At 47.3% G+C, this 23,087-nt stretch overlaps 1 protein-coding gene across 2 annotated transcripts in view; it reads left to right on the top strand.

The window, feature by feature from the left end:
• LOC139332019 (single-stranded DNA-binding protein 2) overlaps positions 1 to 23,087 on the top strand; it is a 48,213-nt gene that overhangs the window by 3,376 nt on the left and 21,750 nt on the right. For both annotated transcript variants that reach the window (XM_070963680.1, XM_070963679.1), the window contains exons 2-4: positions 17,918 to 17,990; positions 21,325 to 21,386; positions 21,740 to 21,824. Coding sequence is in view for 1 of the 2 variants with exons in the window: in XM_070963679.1 (XP_070819780.1) it covers positions 17,918 to 17,990; positions 21,325 to 21,386; positions 21,740 to 21,824 (220 nt within the window). In the remaining variant the exon portion in view is untranslated. The remainder of the gene's footprint in view (positions 1 to 17,917; positions 17,991 to 21,324; positions 21,387 to 21,739; positions 21,825 to 23,087) is intronic.

Here is a 23,087-nt window from a genome sequence, read left to right as displayed (position 1 = left end):
CTGATGTTTTAAACAAACTGAAACATAATGTCTGACTTAACTGTGCTGGTATCACACAGACGGCTCAGGTTAGACGGGCCACGCTGGTGAGAAATCTGCTTCTAGGAAGTTGAGTTCAATAAAGGTGAATGGGATCACGTTTGTGTCGTTCAGTGCAGTCTGTGCAGAAACAATACCTGAGCCAGCCATCAGCCATCAATAGCTTTGATCAGGACCATTTCTTCAGTAAGTAGCTCCAGTCACAAACTGTTGGCAGCAGATGTGCAGTGTGTAACAGTGACGTGCAAATGAAATCCAAACGATCTGCAGGAAAAGATGCCATGAGTGGTCAGTTAGATGATGTGTGTTTTATGATTTGACTGAGCCTTTAAGGTCTAACACAGCAGAGATGTGTTGCACCTATGTGCCTGTAGTGAGCGCTCTCTCTGGGTCTCAGACAGCAGCACTGTTAGCTATCCCCCCCCCTGGCTGTACCTGTGTAACGGTCTGCACTTGATTTTGATTCAGAGTGACAGTACACGACCACTGACTGTGTACTGCAGTTGTTCGACGAGTGTAGGTTTCAGTCGCTGGCAGTTAGAGGACACATTCCACATAGTTCTGGGGTTGTGGTTCGGAGCGAGTTGCATTGCAGCACATACTACACATTCCATTTTTTTCCCTTTTCTGTGTGTGTAATGAATCATGGTGCAAACAGTGTTTGCTAAAACACACATGCTCACAAGTCTCCTCTCTCTTTCTCCTGGTCCCACTGACATACAGCACATTTCAGCCTTTGTGGAGTCTTTCCTAGAAAGTACAACCTGTGTTTATTAGTTTAATAAGCTGAAAACTGTCCAACTTGTTAAAATAAGTGCCATTGTTGTTCAGTCTGTAATTCAGCTGCCACCCATAAATCTGGTGCAGACTTAAGAATTTCTGGTGCTGTAAGGATCATCATTCTGCACACACACACACACACACACACACACACACACACACACACACACACACACACACACACACACAGCTGAACAGAGACACCTCTGAATCCTGCCAGGAGGCTGCCAATGCAGCATTGCGCAGACAGAGGCAAAGCAGTGCATGCTGGGAGTGTTTATCCGACAGAAGCAATTCAGGCTGCCACTCCAGCTCTGACAGTGAGTCGCATTACAGGAGAAGTACAATAAAAAAAAGAGCAGTATCTCCCTCACACACACACACACACACACACACACACACACACACACACACACACACACACTGTATGTCCACAATGCCTCGCATCGACTGTGCAGGGAATCTGATTTTGTCCGTGCCAGCTGCCACCTGATGAATGTAACTGATGAGTTTTTTGCTCGTTTGCCTCGTCTCAGTGTCCTTGAGAAATGACAGAGGCGAGCTCGTTAGCGGGAAAGAGAGAGGACGATGAAGAACAAAAGAACGTAGCCAGAGGATAAACACATGTCACCGGTCAACTAGGCGGGAAAATGAGCATCGAAGTCGAATGGTGGAAAACGAACTTAAAATTCAGCAAAGAAGGAGCAAAAAGGGAAAGAGAGTGTTTTGGTGTCCGGGTCAGACGAGGTCAGGCGATGTCCTGCAGGACCTCCTGGTCTAATGGCTGAACCTCTGCACTCTGCACGCACCTCGTCCTCCTGTGGATCACTTCCACCGCCAAGTGACCACACCTGGTTCTGTGGGCTGAAGCCCCGTTGAGAAGGCCCTCGCCGCCACATGGCGGGGCCTCAGCTTCAGCTGAGCTGAGTCGACAGGGAACAATATAAAAACGTGTGATAATGCGTGCGGATCTGTATCCTCTCTGCTGCTTTGGGTCAACAGAGAGCGTGCTGCATTTGTAAGTCAGTAAGCCCATCTGAGCTGTCTGCTTACAGCACTTTCCCCATATGCTTCATCCCTCAAAATCATCCTCCATCTGTCTGTCACGCCGCCCGTGTGGATGTGAACTACAACGTCCAGTGATCATTACGCGGCTAATAGCCTCTCCAGCTCTCATGGGACGCGTGCGAACAACTGCGAGAACACAGAGAACTGTCACCACTTCTTTGTTGTCGTCTCCCACCGACACTGACGCTCATTGAAAGATATCGACTTAAAACTGCTGCCAGTGTGTTTAATCCTCGCGGCGTTTTAGATTAGCATCAATCTGGGATTACAAGGAAAGCGCAGAAGAAATGGAGCTCTGATATGTTTTCTTTTTTTCTGGGTACACGGAGCTGTCTTCAAACGAAAGTGATGATGACAGTTTGACAAGGCCCTGATAGAAAACACTTTTTAACCTGCTGAACACAGAGAGGCTGTTAAAAGTCCTCTTTTATCTGCTGGCATCCCTCCTAGTCTCTCTCTTATCCCTGCTGCCAGAGATGTAACTTGCCACAGAACTGCTATCAAAGCAGCGGCCTCTTATTGAGCCGTGTGAGGCAGGGAGGGTGGGGCGGTGGGGGGGGTGGCAGCCTCTGATCGACACGGGCAGAAAAAGGGGTGACATGTCAATCAAGAGAGAGGACCATGCAGAAGGCACCCTCACAGGACGCCTTGGGGGTCCTTGGGAAGCACTGACTTGACAAAAAGGCCTCATTGGCATCTGATAGCATGTGGGAAAGAAGGGGAAGAGAGGAGGAGAGGGCGCAGCATCCTGAACGTCTTTTATCACACCCTTCAGAAGACTGAGGGTACGGAAGAGTGAGTTTATCACTCGGTGTTGGTCCCCCAGGACCCCATTGGTGTCCCTGAATGCTTCTGTTTTAATTAGAAACACACCATCACATCATATCTCCCCTTCCTCTCCTCTTCAAGGAAGCCTCTCCTCCTCCCTGCAATAGTATCAGGTTTGTCTTTGGGATTGAGAGAGTGACATTTCGGGAGGGGAGGACTCAGATCAGTGCACTGTGGATCAGAGGGAGACCTGGAGCAGAGAGGGGGGGCATTTCATAGTGTGCTTTGTTGACCACGACTGGCAACTGCCATCCTTGTTGTCAGGCTTTGTTCGTGTTCTTAGCGGTAGCACTCGCGGTTTTGTCAGGAAGTTTTTTTTTGTTGTTGTTGTTGCCCCCGCGACACCAAATATGCACAGCTTTGCTCCCGACCACAACACGGCAGGGACGCTCCCTCAAAGCGCTTCCTGTAACCTGAGAGCTGCAGCCAAAAGTAAATGCTGTCGGTGGAAACAGCACTTACTGTCTGCAGGCTCGGCGGAGGAAAGCAGGCCGACGTTTTGCGTTCGTCAGAAATATTCATTATCTCAGCGTCCTCATTTCTTCACCTTTCAGCCGTGTCTCGCTCGCCGGTGCGGACCAGCTTGCGTTTCTGCTGTAAGCGGCGTAGCGTGAGCCTGGATGCTGCTGCGCCTCCCCTGCCTGCCGAGCGTAGTGGAGGTTGGTCGGAGGCCTCTCTGCTGATATTCCTCCATCATTGATATGCAAGCTGCATCTCACAGGCGCTAGCGCAAGGTTAAGCATGCGTGACGGCCAGGCTTAGGAACTGCTTCAGACTCGCTCTCTCTCCTGCACACACACACACACACACACACACACACACACACACACACACACAAACTTATTTTCTCTTACTGTGCTTTCTGTCTGTGCCGCCCTCAGTTCTTCTCTTGCCCTCAATTGTCTCCTGTCTGTTTTGGGAAGTTAAACCTCAGACTTCTCCTCTTTAATTCCCCATAAACGCACCGTCCTTACATGACCACATACTGTACAGGCCGTCTGTCCGCTGATCCCCATAAAGTCCTCCGTGGCATTTTCTCCCCTCTGAACACAAGGCTGTATATCCTCTCGCTCACGATTTAAATCTCTGACATTGAGGTCTTGCCTTTTTAAGGTCCACTAAATGCCATTTCTCATCCATAGAGGAGCAGGAAGGATAAATGAGTGACACAAGGTGCAGAGCAGGGCAGCGGCGGGGCTGTTCGTCAGTGTTGGAAGCTAACTGACTGAGAATAAGTACAGCTGCTACATGTTTCTTATTAAACGGTCTCCATTTACAGTCATCTCAGTGTGTACATTTTACTTGTAATGTATACAATCTCATGTTGCAGCAAGATGTATTTCTCTGAATGGTTAGTCATTTATTTATGCTTCCTCTCCTCTGCACAGGCCCTAATAGCCTCACATTCTTCACTAAATTGCTCTAGATTGCCTTCATCTGTATCACTTTTTTTTATCTCATCTCAAAGCTTTGTTGTTCAAAAGAATAGGGCCTATTAGATCCCATAGAAAGGAATCCTAATCCTATAAGATTAGAGCGGTGCCGTCCTCCCAGTCGTCTCCGTCTCCCTCTGGTTTTGGTGGAGTTGCTGCTGATTGTGGAATGTTGCATTGTGCGAGCCGAACAATGACGGTGAGTCGCTGGATGGTCTGCGGAGCGGGCGGGAGGGGAGAGCGACACTCGAGGGTCTGCATGCTGCTGTACAACAGGGAGGCGTCGACCGGGCTCGGATAGAGCTGGGAGACACTGCAGCCCCAGCGTGTGTGTGTGTGTGTGTGTGTGTGTGTGTGTGTGTGTGTGTGTGTGTGTGTGTGTGTGTGTAAGGGAATGTAAGAAGGAAAAAGAGAGGATGTGTGCACAGCAACTATTTCTGTGTGAACTAGTTCGTCAAACAAAATAGCAGCATGATTTATTTTTCCTTATAATACTTTAAATGCCGTGACTAAGTCTGCTCTGCTGCACAAGAAAAATGCTGCTCCTTCACCTCCACGTTTTATGGACCGTCAGCTGGTGAGGGTCCAAGCGGTGAACTCATGAAGACAGAGCCAAAAACTGCAGTTCCTCAAATGGCCACTTGAGTCTGGCTCCAAAAGCGAGTCAATCCCCATAGACCCCCAAGTGCCCAGCTTTACAGCAGAAATAAACATGTTTACAGCCTGTTAGCTCTCTCTAGCTAATTTATGACAACCATCCAGGGTGATTTTTTATATAACACACTCATTTAAATTATATTCAGCCTTAAAGTTATGCTTACATACGGGAATGACAGCTGAGTGACAGCTAGCTGCTTGGTTTCAGCAAGCAGGATTCAGCTTTTTTTGCCTTAGACATGCAGCTTCCAGCACAATATCAGCGTAGCCACCAGGTATATTTAGGTGTACTTAGCGATCGGTCAGTAGTGTTTGTGTGTTGTTTGTAGAGCTCACACACTCGGCCGTTAGGTAGCGTCACATCGAGCTGAAGCTATTAGATGGAAGGTTACAGTGGTAGTTGTTTTAGTTTGTCAATGGACAATTAATCAGCAACGACTCCAATAATCAGCTAATTGGTTGAGTGATTCATCGATGAAGCGATGGCAGCCGGTTCAGGCTTCGCTCTGTGTCATAAATTCATTATCTTTGGGTTTTCTTTGGACAAAGAAAGCAACATTACTGTTGGCTCTTGGAGGAGGCGTGTTTTTCTGTATTTTCTGACATTTTATGGGCAAAGAAATTAGTTGCAGCCTATTCCTGTCGTCATACTGAGGTGTTTAGTCTATTGTTGTTGTTTTAGCCGTTTTGTAGACAGAGCTGAGCATCGCCTCCACGCTCAGATTCATTAAAGTCCCCTCTTCCTGTGAAACTATGAAAATACACTTTAAAAAATAATTAAGCTCACATGATCGCTAAGTGTTGTCATCAAACTCTTAAGTTCTCTCTGTAAACAGCAGTTTAATATTCTGGGCTTTATGGCTGTGTTGCATTCAAGATTTACTGTAATAGCTTGTAGAGAAAGTTGAACAAGGAAAACACTCCTAAAAATCATTGGTGTTCCTTCAGCTGTGAAATTAAACAAACTCCCCACGAGAGGTGACTCAATCTAAACAAATCAAAGGCAATGAAATGGAACTCAAATTAAGAAAGTGATGGATTTGCCTCCGCTTTTATTTGATTTATCCACTTTACATGTTCTGCAAACAAATTTCTCTCGTAGAAAAATCTTACTGGCTGAAACTCGCATGTGGATTTCTGCTCAGCGTGTTAGCAAACGGCGAGCTAGCCATCACGCTCTCTCGCCATCTCTCTCTGTGTCTCCCTCTCTCTGATAAGCTGGCATTTCCTGTTATCTCAGCCCTGGGCATTGTTGTCTGCTCTGTGAGACAGTAGAGTCTCGGCGCTGCTGACAGAACAAGAGCTGTTTCGCTTTGTCCGAGCGTGCCTGGATCAGGCTTCCTTTTTATTGTATTGTCTGTTCAAGTCTTAATTGCAGCTGCACTAATTTGCTGTTTTCAAGCCGCGAGTGGGGGAGTGTATCCTGTCAGAGCTGCCACCAGTCGGCACAGTCCGGCACATAACGCCCACTGAACTCGCAGTCAGTACTTATTACTTATACACAAGCACAGAGAAAAATGAATTCATCAATATTCTTGTGCTGCCGTCAAGGCGTCCACTTCAGTTTTATTCGACTTCTTTTACTTGAATCTTAAGAAAAACAGAAAAATACACTTGTTTTTATGGATCTGGTCAACTAGAACTGCGAGTAGAAGGAACGAAACAAGCATTAAAGTCACATTTCAATCCCAAACAGCAAACATTAGCCCGTTCCAGCTCCTAAATTTTGAGGATTTCCTGCTTTTCTTTGTCTTACGTGATGGTGAAGTGAATATCTTTAGGTTGTGGAGTGTTGGTGATGACATGATTGGAATTTTACACATTTTCTTATAGACCAGAAAATAATTGGCAGATTGATCAGTGATGAAAATAATTGTTAGTTGCAGCCCGAAAATGCTTTTTTCTCTCAGTGCTTCAGTCCCTAAACTGTGGAGTACAAGTATTACGTATTATACTCACAGTTGTTTATTTAAACAGCCTCATTGAGCTGTTTTTCAGGCCCAACATATTTGATGGTTACCAGGTTTGGGTGGAGCCTTTCGGAGCCACAGCCCTCCCAGCACAGGGTGGAGGGCTGCAGCTACAGTTGGACTTGTGGTCAGACTATCTTGCTGTTATCAGTCTCCGTCCTGTTCACCATGTAGCTTGGATTACTGCCTGAGCTGACATTATCCCTCTCGTGCACATTACTCTTCTCTCTCATTAAGGATGAAAACGGCGTATTCAGAGTCAGACGCTGTTTACTGAAACCTTTGGAGCTCATTGTTGTGCTTTGTGGCTGCAGTTGGGAATGAGTGACCGAAAAGCATTTATGTTCACCTTGCATTGGACTGTCCCAGCGGTGGGGAGGGGGAGGAGGGGATTCTGGGATCTCTAGTTAATGAAAGGTAAACACAAGGTCTCCACTGAGGTGAGCCAAAGAACGCAGGAGTCTTCCTCTCCGTCAGGATATGAGCTTCATTCTTTTGACTTATACTGCTACGCATGACACTCGACCTTACTACCGGCAAATTCCTCCCTTTGCAGGAGGAAAGATTCCCTGAAAGTGACTTGACTGTTTGCAGCCACATGTATAGTTCTTGCTTTATTACCTGGAGTATGAAAAACTTTCCTCTTAATGTATTTATCCGCAGCAGGATGCACGGGGTAATGGTGAATGCCATCATCATCATCCCTGGAGTGCAGTTAACTCATGTAGCAGCATTTATCAGCCTGTCTGAGACGCCACAGTGGCTTTCTTTGTGTGGCTGATCCACCTATCGCACACTTCTGAAGTCAGCCAGCTCCGATCACCCCGGCTGTTCCCAGCCAGCGCCAGCTACGCCGATCTTTGCCAAGCCGGTGTTGGAGCATTCGGGCCTGTCACCCAGCCAATGCTCCACTGAGGGCTTTGCTATGTGTTGGAAGTGAGAGGGATAAAGGCTACGACAAACATTTGCTCAGCAAAGCAGCGATGAAACCATCTCAGTGGAGACGAAGTGGGGAACACGAGCAGATAAAGCACAGTTTATTTGAGTATGAGTGTCTCTCCTCAGGCTGTTTCCATGCGGGATTATGACGCGTGTTTTGCTAATCTTCAAAGCTGGAGCGAACTTTCCGCCGCTCCTCCCAGCTCTCGACCACGCACCGAACCCGTAGCTGAACGCAGCGGCCGGCCAGCGTCAGAGAGAATACACTCTGTACAAGAGCCCTGCCTTCAGCAGCAGCCATTAGAGAGACCCCAGGGGACGCCGTGGAGGGGTAATGGAGAATATAGATTTAACTTGTGACCATCAGCAAAAATACCAATTAGAAATGCATCAGCGAGCCGCCAGCGAAAGAGCCACAGCACGCTGCCAGTTGGGGATTAATTGAAGGCATGTCTTTGACTGAGATATCGCCAGAAGTTGAAGGAGTCTAATGGAAGTCTTGTCACACTTAAACAATAAATCACCTCCATGTTGATACTTCTGCTGCACCATGATATGAACTTTACCCACACGCGGGTTTGCATGTCATTCGATGCTCTTGCAGTTGTTGTTTTACGCTGTAATCACACTCTGTTGGGGAGAAACGGCCGCAGCTCGGCTTCCTATTCCACATCGGGTTCGCCTCCACTTGTGCAAATCTGGCGTTAGAGAGAAAGCGTCTGCCTAATACCGGCTCGGTCTGTCCCTGATGAAGGTGTGTGACAGCGCCAGGCACGGTCATAATATTGTCCTTTTCATTTCTGCTGGGAGGCCGCAGCATCACTCCTGCTCTGCGCTGTCCTGACCTCCCCTCGCCGCACTTCCCAGCTCCTTTCATTAATCATTTACTCCCTCTTCTCCGTGTCTCTCTATCTCTCCCTCCTCGTCCCTCTCCTTGCTCTCTCTCTTCCTCATCACCCGTTCAGTCCTCTTGTTGCCGCTAATCTTTATCTCTTTATCTTTCTCTCCATCGCTACATCTTTATCTCTCTGTTGACTGCTAAATTACCCATCTTTTGTCCTTCCCTCGATGCTATCGGCGTGTATCATTGCCTCTGCTTTCCATAATCTCCCTCTTTTCCAGCTTCTTTCAAACATGGTGTTTCACCGTACGTTTCCTCCTTTATGTGTGTGCATGTTGTGAGCTTGCAGGCGAGTTAAAAGAATAAAAGAACAGCACAAACAAAGCATCCGCTGTATGGAGCTAACAGCGTTAGCTCGCACCTCACTGTCCTACTCATTAAAACTATACTTTTGCCTAATAAAAATGCATCAGGGATTAGTCCACTGGAACCTGATTTTCCACTTAAAGTGATTTGACTGTGATCCTGTCGCTGTACCTTTCCCAGACAAGGTGTGCGCGTAAACAGGTCTGTTTTGAAGACGCTCTCACTGTCTAAAGGCTACATAATCCCTGTGGTTCTTTGGGCTGTTGTTTTCCTGAAGCCCTGCATATAAGATGAATTATTCAGCATTGTAATGGGTCTATATTTGTCGTTGTTTATCTTGCCTCAGTGCCCCCGCCACCCTCACGGCTGCCCTAGCACCATCTCTATCCCAGCTTTCGCTCGTCTGCCTGTCTGTCTGGCGAGCGTCGCCCGCTCCACCCGCAGAGGATGCTCCACTTTAATGAATGAAGTGAAGTCATTTAGCAGGGCTCTTAATGGCACGTAAAGCCCCGCTGCTAGGCTTGATTAATCAGGGAAAGTGTTTGGCTGTCACACACAGGGCTGTCCTCAGCAGGGGTAGCAGCTTGATGGCTGCGCTCCCTTTCATGGCGGGGCCCCTCTCTCTGTTCTCGCCACAGCCCGAGCTGCCAATGCTCTCCTCATCCACAGGTGTTTGATGGTGGGCTTTTGGAGGCTTGATTGCAGTGCGAGAGCCCACTTGGCTTTGCTGCAGACTGGGCGTGATGATGATGATGATGATGATGATGGTAATGTTGATGATCCTACCTCGGAGTCAAAGGCAGGTGCTGCTTTAGCGGAGTGCTGTGTGATATCATGAGACGTGGTGCTGTCAGTGGGCAAGGATGCAAACAAAAAGGAGGAAACCACTGCGAACGTCTGATGCATGAGAGCCGGTCATATGATTACCATAAAGGGGGTGGACAAAATAACAGAAACGCTGGAATACAGTTGCGTAGCCTGGCCAATATGTTTATTCTGAATCTGATGCAGCAATATGTTTCAACCAAGTTGGGACAGGAGCAGCTAAAGACTGGAAAAGCTGTGGAACGCTCCAAAAACACCTGTTTGGTACATTCCACAGGTAAACAGGTTGATTAGTATCATGATTGGGTCTGAACAGGGCATCCTGGGAAGGCTCAGTGAGGATGGAGCGAGGTTCACCACCCTGTGAAAAACTGTTTAAGAACAACATTTCTCAGCGCATATTTGTGAGGAATTTAGAGATTTCACCATCTACAATCCACGATATCATTAAGAGATTTAGATAATCCAGAAAATGCTGCACATGAGGGGCAAGGCTGAAAACCAACACCGAACTTGTCTGACATTGAAAATATGTGGCGCGTTATGAAGCGGAGACCCCGGACTGTTGAGCAACTGTCATAAATCAAGAAAGAGTGGGAAAGGACTTCACAAGAGCCTCAGCGATTCGTTTCCAAACACTGAGTGAGTGAGTGGTGTTAAGAGATGGCCAACACGCTCCCGTGTGTCGCAGGCATCACACTCAGAACAAAGTTAATCAGTTTGAACACTAAAAATCTTCTCTTTGTAGTTTATTTAAGCGTCCCAACTTTTATGGAGTCAGGGTTGTGTGTTGGTATTGCTGTGTGTACAGAGATGCTAAACGATTACATCATTTGTCCACCAGAGACCACTGAAAAGTTGATTTTTTTACGCCGTCAAATGTCCAGTTTAGTGTGTTTCTTTCACGATTCTTAAAATAAATCCAGCGGTATCAAGATTTTCTAAACTCCCAAATAAAGATATCGTCACACAGCCTGAAAAATCCAGAACTGTTAGAGCCGTGTGTCTTTTTAAAGCCTTTAAACTGACTTGTTTTAATGATGACTGATCTAATAAAGCTGATGACTGTCGCTAAGTTGTCGTCTTAATATGACTCAGTTCGTGCCGCCTGGCTGCCTTTGCACCTGTGGTTGCTGCTGTCACTGCCTGCATTGCATCAGTCATATGTGCTGCAAAATTATGTAACATGGCAGAAAGAAATGTCTCCAAGACGGTGACAATGTGCAGCCAAACGAGCTGCATTCGCGAAGAGGCCCGAATGGATCCTGTGAAAGACACATGATGGGATGTTTGATTAACAGCGACACAAAATGTAGACGCAGCCTCGAAAGTGATGCTGCAACTGAGCTTTACGAGTTAAAGCAAACTGCAGTTTACTGCAGGTCTGATATATCCTGAGGTGTTAATACTGTTTCCACGAGTCGCTTTATTTCTCCTTATGGCTTTATTATTCTGAAAGTGTTCCGTTTGCTTGAAAGCAATGTGCTTCAAAGAAACTATAGCTCTCAGTAGATACTTCACTGTGTCACTTCTACCAACATTATTCTTTACTTTGAACACATGCAGCAGAGATTTAAGGCGGCAATTTAGCCTTTCGTAGTAGGTAAGCATATCCAGGAGATAATTACAGTATTTCAACTTCCTGACTGTGACTTAGTTCAATCTAGGATTACTTCTCCATTGTTATTACCTCTCACACAGAACCCATTGAAATTCATTTATAAAAATATAATGAAAGTCGGCGCGCGCTCCGAGGCGAGGCGTGCCGGTGTGGCTCTCCTCCTGTCCTCTCTGTGCGTCGTGTTTTCAGCGCAGCGTGCAGCCGTTTGCTTTTTCTGCTGGAGAATGGGAGGAATCAGGTCTAGTTTAGCCTGCCTGTTTTCATCGCGGGGCGTTGTGTTAATTTGCAGAAGGAGGTCACAGCAGGGTGCTCGGATAACTGAGACAACGCTCGGTGAGGATCCTCAACATTAGAATATGAAAGTTTACAGATCCCGCGAGTATTCATCTGTGGGCTCATCCGCTCGCACCCATCACCTCCATCCTCCCCATCTGCCTTTTTTTTCCTGCCTCTCTAATCCCCCTCCTCCACTCTCTTCTCCTCACCAGAACCTTTCATCTCTCTCTCTCTGCTACGCTCCTGTCACCCGTCACTCTCTTTCTCTCGTTTTCTCTCTCTTTCTGTAATTTTCCTCCATGGTGGGGGGGGGGCATGTTTCACTCTCCGCCTGTTTTGTTCTTATTTCTCCTTCGTTCATTTGTCTAACCAGCTAACCACCGCAAAGTCTCCAGTTTTGTTCCTCTCGTTTTCTCGTTTTCTCGCTTTCTATCGTTGTAGACGACTAAATTTCACTTCATTATCAATAACATTTAACAGCATTCTGATTCCCAGAGCAATGCCAGGCGACCAGAGCGCCATTGACCCGCATTCAGCCGAGGGCGCGAAGCCTCGTCAACCTCTGCATAAGGCCTGCCACCGAAAGGTGGACCTAAAAGGCCATCGTGTTCATTTTTTCGAAAGCAGCGTAGCTCCAGGTTTAAACCTGCCGCGGCCTTGCTGATGTGAGATTTACAGCATCCCCGTGAGGTTTCACTGATGGATTTTACTCCCAAAGTTACACCTGTTTACATTACCTGTCATATCAGAAGCTTCACTCTGCGTCTTGATGAGTAGCAGCAGGTTAAATTGAGCTTAAAGCTGCTGTAATGAATAGTTTTATAGCAGCGTGTTGGTTTCCCTCAGCTCTCAGGGTTTTAACCTGCGTCTTGGCTGCTTTGCTGCTCTTATCAGCAGCATTTCCAGGCAGTTGTTGGAGCTGGTGGAGAGCAAAAAAGAGCTCTAAGAAAAATTCATCAGGTGGCCACAGACAAGAGCCAAAGCTAATTTTAAATGTGTGAATGAGTTCACCATATCAACTTTCTAAGGTGTCAGTTCTGTGTTTACAGCTCGTCATGCTGTTATGTCATTTGGCATCATTAAACTGTACTCAGTACACTTTTATACAGTTTACAGTCTGTGGTAATTACATATCAAGTACCGAAGGGGACAAGACATCCTTTCCTGACCGCGTGGCTCTTGAACTGCTGCTGGAGAGACAGTTTATTCATCTCTTATGTGCGGAGATGATTTCCTGCCGCTGCCCACTCCTAAGGCTGCTTTGGGCAAAGAGGGAAAATGTCTCGCTTACAGGCAAGACGTAACTGTCTCTGCTGTGGTTGTCTCTCACAGAAAATCTCCAGGTGCAGCTTTAACACAAAATATGTGCAGATACAAAAGACAGTTTGACCAGTAATGCAGTATAAGGAAAATATTATAGACAACCAACATTATGCATCTGCTGAAGAGGCGACTCGTGCAGCGCTAATGTGGATAGCATGTTTACAGGCGAGAATTCATTTCAGATTTTATTACTTCTTTTTTCAAATACTTAGTGTTTAATTTGATTTCCCTGGTCTGAAACGTGTTATAAGGCAGTGTCAGCATAGCGGCAAGTCCTGTAAATGTGTCAATTAACATGCCGATTCACATCAGAAGTATAATCACTTTTCCATTTCATCTTTAACAAGGGTGAAATAATCTGGAGCTAATCTATAACAGGCAAATCCAGTCACTGAAGCGATTGTCTGTTGTGACTTGAAGCTCTGCCAGACTTTGATTGCCACGGCGGTAAATTGATTAGCAGTGATCTACTGTTTGCTCCTGAATGCTGATCCTGGAAAATCAGTTCATGTCTTTAAGCTGAGGTTGTGGTTGAGCTCCGAGCTGCTCTCCTCTTCATGCTCTCCTCTCCATGCTCTCCTCTTCCTCCTCTCCTCTCCATGCTCTCCTCTTCCTCCTCTCCTCTCCATGCTCTCCTCTCCCTGCTCTCCTCTCCTTCCTCTCCTCTCCATGCTCTCCTCTTCATGCTCTCCTCTTCCTCCTCTCCTCTCCATGCTCTCCTCCCCCTGCTCTCCTCCCCCTGCTCTCCTCTCCATGCTCTCCTCTTCATGCTCTCCTCTTCCTCCTCTCCTCTCCATGCTCTCCTCCCCCTGCTCTCCTCCCCCTGCTCTCCTCCCCCTGCTCTCCTCTCCTTTCTCTCCTCTCCATGCTCTCCTCTCCTTTCTCTCCTCTCCATGCTCTCCTCTTCCTCCTCTCCTCTCCATGCTCTCCTCTTCCTCCTCTCCTCTCCTTGCTCTCCTCTCCTTCCTCTCCTCTCCATGCTCTCCTCTCCATGCTCTCCTCTTCCTCCTCTCCTCTCCATGCTCTCCTCTTCCTCCTCTCCTCTCCATGCTCTCCTCTCCATGCTCTCCTCTCCCTGCTCTCCTCTCCTTCCTCTCCTCTCCATGCTCTCCTCTTCATGCTCTCCTCTTCCTCCTCTCCTCTCCATGCTCTCCTCTCCCTGCTCTCCTCTTCCTCCTCTCCTCTCCATGCTCTCCTCTTCATGCTCTCCTCTTCCTCCTCTCCTCTCCATGCTCTCCTCTCAGTGCTCTCCTCTTCCTCCTCTCCTCTCCATGCTCTCCTCTTCCTCCTCTCCTCTCCATGCTCTCCTCTCCCTGCTCTCCTCTCCTTCCTCTCCTCTCCATGCTCTCCTCTTCATGCTCTCCTCTTCCTCCTCTCCTCTCCATGCTCTCCTCTCAGTGCTCTCCTCTTCCTCCTCTCCTCTCCATGCTCTCCTCTCTGCACGGCTCAGTAACAAGGCAGCGCAGACGCCGGCTACGTTTCTTTCTGCCGCCTTCATTAAGCTCAACTCGCTCTCTGACTGTTCAAGCTCGCCGTCTTATGCAGATTTACAGGAGCAGCCCAGATGAGGGTCGCTCACAAATATAAATTTAATTAAATGTGATTCACAGAAGACAAAACCACTTGAATTTGAAGGAGAAAAGGGTCAGGTGTGGATCTTAAACCCCCCCACCCCCCCACCCACCCACCTTCTCCACTTGTACCCCCTCACCACCACAGCACACACACATGCATCTGTACTCTCCCGCACACACAGGTTAACACATAGGAAGAGGATGCAAAGTGGGAGGCACCTGATCTCTTCAATCATCCTGGTTGCAGTCGTGATTAATGTAAAGTGGTTCTTATTTACAACACAAATTGCCGAGGAAGACGGGCAGGAAATAAAAAACATCTTCAATTTTCTGGGCCGTGTCAGACAGCAAGGGCAAACATGAAAAGAGCCTCCCTGCAAAGGACTAATATGGAGTCAGAAACCATTATATATGCATTGACTGCCTCGGTTTGAGCACTTTTACCTCAAATCCTAATGCAGAGATTATTTAAAGTGACAGTTTATTTAATGACAAGAGAGTCTTTGTAATGCTTTCGCTTCATTGTGTGAATTTTAGAGGATTCCTAACCTTGAACACTCCCCCGTCCTCTAATCCGCCAACCTTATCTGCGCTCGGTATTTTGAGTCTGTCAGTCAGTCGAGTTCCACATAGCTGGGCGCTTTTCTTTTTTTATCAGCGGGAGGCTGTGCTGAACAAGTGGTAAGTGAACAATGAGAGGGCGGCACGAGGGGGTTTGGTGCTCTCAAAGCCTATCGCTCGTCTTTGAGGAAATTAGAAGTTTTGAGTTAAAGTTCAATAGATATTGAATGCTAACAAAGTGCCTTCTTCTGCCGCTTCGCTGCCTGCTTATCAGCCCTGTTTCAACTCTGCCTTCTGTTGGTGTGTGTTAAATAAATAAGAGATAGGAAGGAGAGAGAGGGGAGGGGTTTGAGTCTGATTTATGTGTCCGTGCATCCAAACCGACCTTCGTTTTTCCTTTCATCTTTACGCCAAAACTTGCAACAGCCCGCTCAATCCCTCTAATGTTTGTCTCATTCGATCACCATCCTTCCAGCAGCCGCCCTCATCCTTCCACCTATCCTGTCTTTCCTCATTTTCTTTGACCCTTTCTCCATATCGGGGCCAAAGGTTGCGTCTTGCAGCTCCTGCGAAATCAATCGTAGGTCAGACCTTTCAGTCTGCCTCCAAGGCAGCTCCTGAGTGAGGCTGTGTTTTTGTGTGGTAATAGCTGACTGGATTCAGGCCAGTGCTGAGGACAAGCTTTCATTTCTTAATTTGCACAATGCATTCATTCATGCGGCCCATCAGGCCGGTCATCATGGCTGTGAATGCGTTCATCGCAGCTACATGAGATCTTTCAGGATTAATAAATAGTTCTGTTCTGACGCCGCTGTGGCTGATGTTCGGGTCCACGGGGGAGAATGACGGGTTTGGACAGCTTGACAGGAAAACGATGCAGAACAGAGCAACTGAACAAGTTTGTTCCTAGAAATGTTCGGAGTTGTACAGTGCCTCGGAAAAAACGGGGCCATCTTTTATTCATGTTCAGTTGTCGAGGTGTCAAGAGTTTTGTCAAGCCTCTCACTGTTCCTTTAACCTCGTCCCTGTGAAACGTTCTGTCTCTATCTCTTTGGTTAAACATTACTCCCAGGCCACGAGGGGAACGGAGAGACGAAGGGATGGAGAGGAGGAGGGACAGATAGAGAGGAAGGGGCTCCGCCGCTTCCTTTCATCCTTTCAGCTTTAAACAAACATGGCCTCTTACCAGAAAGAGCACGAGAAGAAAGCAGCGCCATCCAGACAGAAAAGGCAGGGGGAGAGGAGGAGGAAGAGGGGAGACTGAGGATGAAAGTGATGAAGAAGAGAGATGGAAACGGAGAAGGGAGGGGCGAGGACACAGAGTACCTGTGTGCAGAGCAGAAAGGTGTGCAGTCCATCATCTTCAGACAGGCAGACAGGGCTGTCTGGGGAGTTTATTTTTACCTCCATGTAAGAGGAGTCTGGACGGGCGACGGCAGGCTGGTCGCACCTTTCAGTGGGGGTTCTAGGACAGCTGCTGTCCCGGTCTGACCATCTTTCACACCTGATGATGCACTGCCATACACATGGACACACAGAGACACAACAGGCTCCAGGTGAAAGCTGGTGCTGTGTCATGCGCCGTATTGTAGCTGTGTATCAGTCATCGATCGATTATCTGATTAACAGAAAAAATCCATAGATTACAGCTTCTCAGATGTCACAATATGATTGTTTTCTTTGTCACATATAACACGTTTTTGACTGACAAAACTATCAACTGTTTTCTGACATGTTACACATCAACTCATTATCTGTAACAGATAGAATTGATTGACTGGAGGTCCCGTTTCACCTCAGCGCACCAGCTTCTAATTTCTTTCCAATATGGCTAAAGACATGTACAGTGCATCTCCGGAATATGAAAACGCTTAGGCAGCACATCAGGAATCCCACCAATCAGCCCTAACCTGGTTAGTATTGATTTTAGGGGAAATGTGAGGATCAAGCACAAATGCACCCACTCATTGCCCCCATTGTTAAACTCATGACAAACATCTCATTATTCATGTTCAGCCACTGCGTGCCGTCACACCTGTCCAGATCTACAGAGTGCCGTCAGGAGCCGCTGTGATCCGCTATTGATCTCCTGTGACTCAATGTTTATCTTGTATTTATAGACCCAGTAGATCAGCCGCCCCTTCTCTGAGTTGCTGTAAGAACCCAAACAGACACACTGGGAGGAGAATTGATTAACAAATCAAGCCTGTAATTAATTCTTACTGTGATCAAAGCCATGGGAGGAAGTCTACGGAGAGCCCGGGGGACGAGGGCGAGGTGTTTTACAGTGAGGTCCCGCCAAGTCTGCTCCTATTACCATGCTGTTTGTTCTTCAAACAGGTAGGATTCAGATTTAGCGTAACGTCGGGTGAATTTCAAATGTCTTAAAAGGTTGCCCTGCCTGTTTGGAATTCGGGAGATGATTAGTGTCTCCTAAGCTGCTGTGTGTCTCAGTGTTTCTCATGAGATTTGTAATGGACTGTGACGCCCTCACACATCGCTGCACATTGCATCTTGGAGCTGCTTGGCAATTTGTATCCGTGCGTAGGCTCCTTCATCTTTATTTTTAGGCGATCCTGGGAGAAACCCTCTAATATGGATTTATCTTAAATATAGAGGAGGAAGTAAAATTGTCTTAGATCCCAGAGCAGTTGTTTTCTGGTCCCAGAGTTGGACAGAGATGGTCGGGAAGCATCTCACTCTGCATCGTGTCCCATGTTTTAGGCTGTTTTTCACTCACGTCTACTGTTGACTGCTTGAACCGTGATGTAAAAACTGACCCATGTCCTCCCGCTGTGTTCTATTTCTATGTGCAGGTTAGCTCTGTATGTGTACGAGTACCTGCTGCATGTAGGAGCACAGAAGTCAGCACAGACCTTCCTCTCAGAGGTAAGTCTCAGCAGTGTGTGTTTGCGTGTGTGTGTGTGTGTGTACATGTACTTTATGTGTCCACTCCTGCAATGTGTCCAGCGAGTGTAGCCTCTAATTGAATTAGCCTGGACTTACAGTGCTGAGCCAACAGGTCGGTAGCAGCAGACAGGCTTTTTAACATCAGTGCTGCATTTAGTGGGACTGGAGCCGGAGCGCAGGGAGAGTTACGGCGCTCAGCCCGAAGCTGACGTCTTCAGCTGACATCACTCCCTGATCTGCTCAGCAGCTGCGCCTCAGTCCATCTCTTTCAATCCCATTCTTTTCCTCTCTCTGTCCCCCGCTCTCTCTCTGCGGACTGTCTCTTCACTGCTCTTCCTGAGAGGCCAGCCTGTCCTCTTTTTATTTCTGCAGAGGTAAAAAGGCGATGGGGTGAAAATGAGGTCAGTTGATTCTGGTGCGTCGCCGTAAATGACGGTAAATTACAATGTGGAAGACAGCGGCTGGAGGCTTGTTGTACCTCGGCCAGAGGAAGAGGAGAACAAAGAGAGGGGGATGGAAAAGGTTACATCATCAGCTGCCACCAAGTCTCATCACTCTGACTTAGCGTGTGTGTTCGTGCACATGTGCATACACACACCTCTCGGTCTCTCCGACACCCTTTCCTCTCCGCCACATCACTTGCTCTCTCTTACACAGATGTGGGAGATGAAAAGGATAGGCGGCGGCGTATTCAAGTGTGGGAACGCATTAGCTAAGAGTGCAACAAGTATAAACACAGCCACTTGTATACAATACACAAGAGCACGCACATGCACACAGAGGGTAAACATCGTGCCGTCATGTTCCTCTTGCTGGAATGGTGGGGTGGAGTAAGACGTAGCTTTAAAGGCCTGTTATCCACTTGTTATCATCCACATCTGTCTGCAGTGTATCCTCAGGCTCAGAGAACAAGAGCCCAGAAAGAAGAGTCATGAATCAGACCGGAATACCTGAACGTAAATACCAAATCAAAGGCAGACAGCTCAGAAGGACAGAAAACGAGAAACCGCGCAACCATGTCGAGCTAAAGTGGTGGCTCCAACAACAAGAATACACCTAAACCTTCAAAACGGGACAGCAAGAATAAAAAGGTTAAACACCAGTTAGTTTGAAGTTTATTCATGTGGATATAAAACACTAAAGATAGAGAGAGAGAGAGGCTGCAACACACAGTCTACATCTGCCAGTAATCACGCTAAAGGGACCTCGCTGTAGCATGGAGAAGGTAAATGAACGAACCTCCCGGGAGCGCAGACCACAAGAAGACAGGATGTGCGGCAACAGTCGAAGCTTTTCTTCTTCTACGCTTTCCAGATGAAGGGGGGAATAAAAGAACAGGCTAAAAAGTGTCCTGACCTGAACTGTCTGCAGTCGTGTTTGGACTGAGCTACAGCCAATTAAAGTGAGAAATGAGGGATGTCATGCCCATTCTGCATCTTTTGTACCATTTGAGCAATTATGAGGGAGTAAATCCTTCTTTGTCATGGTGTGTATGGAAATTGCCGGCTGCCTAAAATGTTTCGAGTTAGCCGATGTCTTATTGAGCTGCTAACTCGGACTGGAAGCTTGTGGGATAAACAAAGGGAGGCAGTTCCTGACCCCCCCAAAAGACTTCAAAGCAAGACATTCCTTCTAAAAGTCAGGGTGTCTGAAGCGCAGCTGAGGTCAGGGCGGCCTGATTGAAAGCGCAGTGATTCAGTTCTTCTGTTGTTCCAGCGCCTGATCACGCAGCCAGCGGAGCAGGCGGCACAATGCTGTCCTTCTTTTACCCGTATGAGACGTCTCAGCGGAGGAATTTAAAAAGATGATCGTGTGCATGCTTGAAAACTCAGAGAGAGTGATGTAAGTGTGTTTATGGAGAGGAGAGGCAGACTAAACAATAGCGTCATAGTCTGATAGGAGAAGCCTGGCTGCTGCTGCTGCTGCCGCTGCTGCTGCTGCCCACAGCTGCTGCTTGTGCGTCTTTGTCTTCGGACGTATCTTCACATCAGTTGACATTGTGCGCAAACATGAATCATCCCCGCCGTGGGTGATGGCAGCCCTCATGCTTGTCACTAACCTTGACTGAGGTGTTAAGGCGTCAAAATACTTAAGCTGAAGCGTTTGTTAGATGGTGGCTGAAATCTTCTTCCCCCACATCTTTTGCTAGAATTCAATGTTGGAACTGATCGATTTTTGGGAACAATGGTTTCAGACAATCGATGTGTTATTACGCTCTTAATATGTGTAAGGACCCAGGTTACGTGTGTGTGTGTGTGTTTACGTGCACTGTAGTGACATATACTCTTTGCATACATTCAGCAGTCAGTAGCCAGATTTCTCCCCTTCCCCCAAACTTATCTGGGGTCCATGGTGCACATGTTTAACTGTAGTAGTAACACTGCGTTCTGGGTTTTGCTTGTTTTGCTGTGTGTCGCAGAAGTAGCTTCTTGTCTAGCCAACAATCATTAATTTGCTGCCTGAAATGACAATTACTGCCAGCAGTTTCTATCAGGGATGGCTAGTTAGCTCAATAACCAAACACCTTGGGTTGGTCGATCTGTCCTGAATTCCCTGTTTAGGTTGCTGGGCTGTAACGTGCTGCTAATGTTAGCCTGAACTCTGATAGCACCCAGGACTAAATCGATAATACTCTGTGCTAGTTGTGGTCCTTTTTATCAACTTTTGACCTGTTGCCCCTCAAAATAACGTATGTATTCCCTCCTTCTGTGGAAGTAACGCTGCATATAACAGGAGGCAGAATCCGAACTTGTCACTCAAGATCACCTTTGCCCTCAAACGTGGTCGGACAACACGCTGTGCAAACACCCCAGCCTTTACTCTGACTATTAGGACGAAAGGGAGGAAGTAAAGAGCAGAAAGAAGGAACGCAGGACAGAGAGAAGTCACGAGGAAGGACCAGAAAGAAGCAAAGAGTGAATGAAACCAGGGAAGGATAATGCAGGAGAGGAGCAGGCGGAAGGGTGTGTGGGCTGTACAAAGCCTTGATTGGCCTCCTCAGGCTGCTACATGTCTCTGACCTCAGACTCTGCACATCCCCTGGCTCAGTACACACACACACACACACACGCACACACACACACACACTCTTTCAGGTACTTGTGAAAGATGGGCTTCCAGGCACGCATACTCACTTATCCACTTATGAATCCATGGCATGAGAACCATAATATAATTACATAATGGCATGTGTTATAAGAATTCCCTTGCACCCTCTCCAACCTTGTAAAGCAGGTAATTCAGATGTCGACCATGTTTTTACACTCATGTTTTTATAATATCTTTCCCTCGCTCTCTTCCTCCGTCTGTCCAGATCCGATGGGAGAAGAACATCACGTTAGGAGAACCTCCGGGGTTCCTCCACTCGTGGTGGTGGTGAGTGTTTTTCTGTGTAGCGATTCAAGCCGCTTTCCCCTTCATGCTGTTTTTCTTCATTCCTTCATCGACGGTACAAAATCAAATGATTATTCTCCCTCCTTTTCCTCCTGTTTTCATTTATCCTCATCTCATTAATTGTCCCCAAAAGCTCTTCCTCGGGTTGCTGTTTGGAAATTGTAACGCGCTCACCTAAAATCGTCTATTCCAGTGGCGATAATAGAATCGTACTTATTGCCTGGATGCTGGATTAGCCTGCCTCTAAAATGGACCATTATTTTTATCTGTCGAGCTTTAATGTTCCTCTTTTGTCATCATTCTCCTCTCTGAGCGCCTCTCTCTGTGTGTCGCAGTGTTTTCTGGGACCTGTACTGTGCAGCTCCGGAGAGAAGAGACACATGCGAACACTCCAGCGAGGCCAAGGCCTTCCATGACTACGTGAGTCTGCGCCGCTGCGGCTTTCCTCGCTCTCTCGCTGATTAGCTCAGGAATCCACGCTGGGGTTTTTCTTGGCTTTTTGCTTGTTTTTTGTCTCGTTTTGCTGTTTTTTTTTACCGCCTTGCATTGTTTGTCTTTTGTCGCTGAACATCTGAAATGATATCCACTCTGCAGAAGTCTTTTATTGCTTCACTCATGCTTCACAATAAAAAAAATATTTGAATGCGAGAGAGGAGTATGGAAGCCCAAAGTGTTCAATATTAAGAAAAGGACACATTAGAAAAAACATCTTTGAAAGACAAAAGAAGGAAGTTTTTGCTCGTCGTTTTTGAGTTCCGGTGTTGCTTTTGGGGGCGGCACTGTGGCGCAGCAGGTAGTGTGCGTGCCTCCCAGCAAGAAGGTTGCCGGTTCGATCCCCGGGTCGGGCAGGGCCTCTCTGTGTGAAGTTTGCATGTTCCTCCCATGCATGCGTGGGTTCTCTCCGGGCACTTAGGCTTCCTCCCACAGACCAAAAACATGCTCATTAGGTTAATTGGTGACTCTACATGGTGAATGGTTGTTTGTCTATATATTTTGCCCCGCAATCTGCTGGCAACCGGTTCAGGGTGTACCCCGCCTCTCGCCCGTTGACGATGGATGGATGGATGGATGGATGGATGGATGGATGGATGGATGGATGGATGGATGGATGGATGGATGGATGGATGGATGGATGGATGGATGGTGTTGCTTTGGTCTGACTGAGCAAACATCCAGTTAACTCTCTCTGCCCTGTTTGTCCTGATTGTCAGACTTCTCATAATTAGCAGCAGTATGAAATAAGGTGGCGTTTGGAAACGTGCATTGATGATGGCAGCGTCGACGAGAGCTGATATCAAGAGATCAGGTGCAAATTCATGCCCGCATTTAGGCCACAGAGTTGTGACTCTATACTTCACACTACTGGGTTCTTATACGCTGCAGCTTGTCTTCACAGCCTTGTCAGATGGTTTTATCTCATCACGATTCTTTGACCTGAAGTGGTCTATAATTGAACACTTGCTATGACGTGTGTGATAAAAGAACATGCTGCTTAAGGTCTGCAGTACCTGCTGGTTGCATTCTACCAGCGCTGATAAAAGGCTGCACACACACACACGCACACACACACACGTCCGCTGAAGCGCTGTGAGGAGCAGACCGGGCAGGCGGACAGTGTGGCCCGTGTGGTGGAAACACTGTTTATTGCTGTGTTTTCTCAGTGTGGCTCCACTTCGCTGCTGT

Source organism: Chaetodon trifascialis, chromosome 6 (genome assembly GCF_039877785.1).
Source record: "Chaetodon trifascialis isolate fChaTrf1 chromosome 6, fChaTrf1.hap1, whole genome shotgun sequence".
Classification (NCBI taxonomy): domain Eukaryota; kingdom Metazoa; phylum Chordata; class Actinopteri; order Chaetodontiformes; family Chaetodontidae; genus Chaetodon; species Chaetodon trifascialis.
Note: the sequence above shows the minus strand (reverse complement) of the source record. Positions and strands in the feature narration are given on the sequence as shown.